The 4,637-nt window shown below is 29.9% G+C and overlaps 1 protein-coding gene across 1 annotated transcript in view; it reads right to left on the minus strand.

Annotated features, from left to right (window-relative positions):
- LOC106686442 (repetitive organellar protein) overlaps positions 1-4,637 on the minus strand; it is a 21,174-nt gene that overhangs the window by 6,079 nt on the left and 10,458 nt on the right. Inside the window, exon 3 of the mRNA XM_014429759.2 lies at positions 1,128-1,394. Within this exon, the coding sequence (XP_014285245.1) occupies positions 1,128-1,394 (267 nt within the window). The remainder of the gene's footprint in view (positions 1-1,127; positions 1,395-4,637) is intronic.

The following is a 4,637-nucleotide window of genomic DNA, read 5'->3' on the forward strand; positions in this document are numbered from 1 at the left end:
TGTTCGGTGCCACCTCGCGCTTGCTCGACGTTTTTCTGTTAATAATGCCTGTATATGACGAGGTAAGTTGTTTTCTCTAAAACTTTTTATGCTCATTGGTGAAGTATTGTTAGTGATAGTAGTTCCTATCGATCTAGAAAGTATTTCGATAGCAGAGTCGATCTGTTCTTTTGTTTTTAGTGGAATTTTTAAGTCAAGTACGTTTTCAAGATCAGTCCGAAAATGTTTCCAGTTTACCTGTCCTGTAATCATTGAAGGGGGAGAGGGTCTAGGAATAGGATTAGAATGGATGTGAAGTAGAACCGGGCTATGATCTGAAGAGATTCATTATTATACATAGGTAAAACAAATACATCAGTGATTTGGAAAGGGTGTCAAGTGATAACTCTAAAAATACATTTTATTAACTGAAATGAAGTGTCTTTGATCTACCCTGAGTTAAAGCATCAATTGTTCATTGAAACTGCAATAGTCATTCACATATGGGATATCGAGATGCGTTTACATTAATATTTATTTGTATAATTTTTTACATTAATATAATATAGTGTATAACATTTCTGTTGGTAACTAATAATAATATATACAAAAATTTACTATTTTAAATGCTATACATTTATATTACATAATTTGGTGAATTTTCCCTTAAGGGTCTTAATATTATATTATAACTAAAAAAAAAAATGTAAATACTTAATAATTCAAACAAAATATTAATATTTCATTAAAAAAAGTTTGTTAATACTTTAATCAATTTATTTTACAAATTTAATAGATTCCATAGATAAGAGACAATTTTTGTCAATTATTATAAAACTTTGAGTGTTTGGTCATGAATGAGACCAAAAAGCATTTTATCTGAGGTTAAGGTTTCCTATTCTATAAAAAAATCAACCTAAGTTTTTAACCTCGATGAAGGTTTAACATAATATTTATCAATGACATAAATAAATCATTTATAAATAGCTACGTCTTACCCTCCCTCCCCCATCTAGACAAATCATTTAATGATTATTTATTTCCGAAGTTATGTTAACGATTTATATTTTGGACCTAAGGACATAATCAATCAGTCGCACGTCGATAACATTCCTACGTTTTTTCTAAATTTTAAATTATGTACGTACCATAATATCAGAATCTTGGAAGTCACAATCGAGGTTCTCATAGCAATGAATCAATTTATCTTGTTTTTTTATTATGTTATCCATGATGTTATAAGTTTTTTTTCGAAATTCCATCACTTTGTTGCGTATTATGTCAACATTAGCTTTAAGATAATTCTCTTCTTCTCTATTGTAGTTTCGTACTTGCCTGTATTCTAATATCTTCTTTATCAATAGTTCATTAACAGTCAAAATATTAACATCATTTATTTTATTCGGCAATTTAGTCTGAAAAATGAAAAAAAAAAAGTACAAGAAAGTTAGTAAGGATAATAAAGAAAGGGTTTCACCCTTCCGCTATTGCAACTCTGGAACAAACCAGACTCCAGAACTTGTGGAACACGAGAGGGTAGTCCTCAGATGTGTTCGAAAAAGTAGGTTGAAGAATATAAAGTAGAAACAATAACACTATAAGTACTTGATACCTAGAGAAAGACATCCTGGGCCCTGTTTCATAATAAAGTACAAACTAATACTGTTAGTCTTGTCGATTTAACTTAATACAATCACACTGACTTTTACTTTTACTTTTAATAGTAGCTTGTACTTTAGTAGTATTTAACTCCTGTAATATTACTAATAGTCCTCCTTATTATGAAAACAATAAGTATTAGTGTAATTAACACGTTGTTTCGATACTTGTGTTTTGAACTAATACTATTAGCTTTTATTATAAAGGGCCATGGTGGTGCCTAGGGATGTTGTGGAAATACCGTAATGTTAATATTTTAAAAAGTATATATCGATATTTTAACCGATATTTCTAAATATAGATATTCAAATTTATCTATTATGATCCATTATAAAACTGATATTTCCAAAATAATAAAAAAATTAAATGAAGATTTGCTCAGCTTTATAATAACAATGACAACTTGTTTAAGTCGACTGGTGGTATAGTGTGCATTCCTATGTGCAGGCACCATAGTGCCAGTGATCAGCCCAAAGGTTGTTTTAATAAAGAAATATTGATGTTTTTTCTTGGTGATAATACACGTTTGCCAAACTATGGCTAATTCGCGAGTGCGAAAGCATGTGGATGGGTTATTTGGATTCGCTGTTTTAAATTGTGCTCTCATTGTTTTAATTAATTAAAGAATTTCTCTAAACTTCGGATTCAATTATCAACTCTAGTTCAAGATTGTGGTTTATAAAATTCTACCGAATCGGAGTACATACTTAGTTTCAAATCTGGTCAATTAACTTGAGCGGCTAATTTTTTATTTAATACATTACACAAATAAGTTTATAGAAACATTATATGTTTCTATAAATTGGTATATTGGGTAAGGTCTGCTCATACATGTACACGTTTCTATTCAATTTGTTTATCTTTATTTCGTTACTTTTAATAATGTACGTTGAATAATAGTGTAAATCGAATGTAGTAGCAAAAAAAAGTTAAAAGAAAATACACATATTTAAATTTGATGTTAGTTATACAATGACATGATACAGACATGTGAAGAATCAATCCATTCATAGAACTCCATCAATTAAAATTAATAATTAAATTATCATCATAATTACATTTAAAAAATGTATTCATTAATTACGGTAATAGGGTTCGAAGTGTTCTTATATTTCCAAATTTTAATAAATAATTTGAGGTTACTGAATGCTACTAATGGACTTACATTAACTATAAAAATAGGCTAAAGTAGATACAATAAATAATATTAAATCACAATATAAATAAATTATATAATAGAATGAATGAATTAAATAGATAAATTAATTATACTTTGCAAAACAATTAATAGCGTTGCAAAACAATTAGTAGCGTTGCAAAACAATTAGTAGCGTCGTTTGTAGCTTCCGTTGTTTACCAAGCGTTTGTACGGGTCTTGGATTCGTGGAAAGTGGCAAAAGGGTAGATCTAACATTAGATATTTTAACGAAATTTACATTCTGATATCGAGATTTCGACACCTTGTTCTTGATATTATGAGTTACACATTACCAAAAAAATTCATTTGTAATAATTAGTTCTGTATAAATTTATAATGAAGTTGATGAACATACTATATACCTAGACGTGCACCTTGTTAAGAAAAAATTAAAAGGTGCCTTTACACGTTTGCCAAACAACGGTGGCTTATTTGGAATGGCTGGTACAAGTTGGCCTGAATTTGCGGTCGAACCGTCGCGTGTCGGTTTTTGGGCACAAACCATAGGGCGCTGGTACTGCATCAACACGTTAGTTTTAGAACTGCCAAAAGATGAATATTTGTGCTTTTAATTAATTTAAAAAATTTCCCCAACCTTTGGAGTTAATAATTAACACTTATTTATGGTTGTATATTTTAAAATACTATTGATTCGGTGTAAATAAATTATTTCAAACCTCGTAAATCAACTGTAGAAGTTTATTTTTTATTTAACATAGCACGAATATATTTTCATGAAGACATTATGTGTCTAGATAATTAAATTAAAACGTTTCTGATAAAAATTCAAGAACGGAGATTGAATTTGTAGTACTATTTCTATGAATTGGTATCATGTACAACCTACTTTGCAGATATTTACAATTCTTTCCAGTCAGCCTGCTTTTATCTTGTTCCTTTTTATTGAATGTAATAGCCGACAAGAGTTAAAAGAAAACTCAAACATGTGGATGCTCACATTTGTTGCTTCTTTTGTTTATCAAACGTGTAGATCCAGCAAAAGGTTTATCTGGTGACTTACACATTCTCAAGAGTCAGATCAATATCTCTAAAAATTTAAACATTTTAATTGAAGGACATATTTTTAATTTAAAAGCTCCTCAACACACAGCCTCAAATACAACTTAATACTAGTGGAATTCGGGGACTTGATATTTTAATTTGCTTTCCTTAACCGACAGAGTTGCTTGGAATTATGAAATGATTATTCTTTACAATCGGGCGAATACTTGAGTTTATATTGACAGTGGTATTGGTTTGCTAAATTAACTTTATTTTTTCAACTTTCGCTAGTCGATTCTTCCATTTTCCCCACTGTGCGATGGGACTTCCAACTAAACTAGACTTAATCAATCAAAATTATATTTTTTTTATTGACTAGTGATTATTTTAACTTCAATTACGACTTTTGACACAATTTCGTGATATTTTTCCAATACTTTTTGTTTATTATATATATTGGAATAAGATAGTTGACTGTACGAAGTAGATTGGAGGAAGTAGTCCGGGTGGCGGTCAATAAATGTTTCAATATAGTAACAAAAAGCTATTTATAGTCAAGCAATTTTTCGCCTCACTTTGCAGAGCTTCGTCAGGGCTGATAATCTGATGTCAACTGACGTTCTGATGTCAGTTGACATCAGAGCGTGATTTTTATTAGCCCCGACGAAGCCCTGCGAAACATTAGTTAACAATAAATAGTTTTTTGTTACTATTTTAAAACCTTTATTGACCGCCACCAGGACTATCTTCCTCCAGTTTATTACATAACTGATGTTGTATAATAATGTCACAGTTAACA

This window comes from Halyomorpha halys, unplaced genomic scaffold, assembly GCF_000696795.3.
Source record: "Halyomorpha halys isolate HHAL.00 unplaced genomic scaffold, Hhal_1.1 Scaffold819.1, whole genome shotgun sequence".
Classification (NCBI taxonomy): domain Eukaryota; kingdom Metazoa; phylum Arthropoda; class Insecta; order Hemiptera; family Pentatomidae; genus Halyomorpha; species Halyomorpha halys.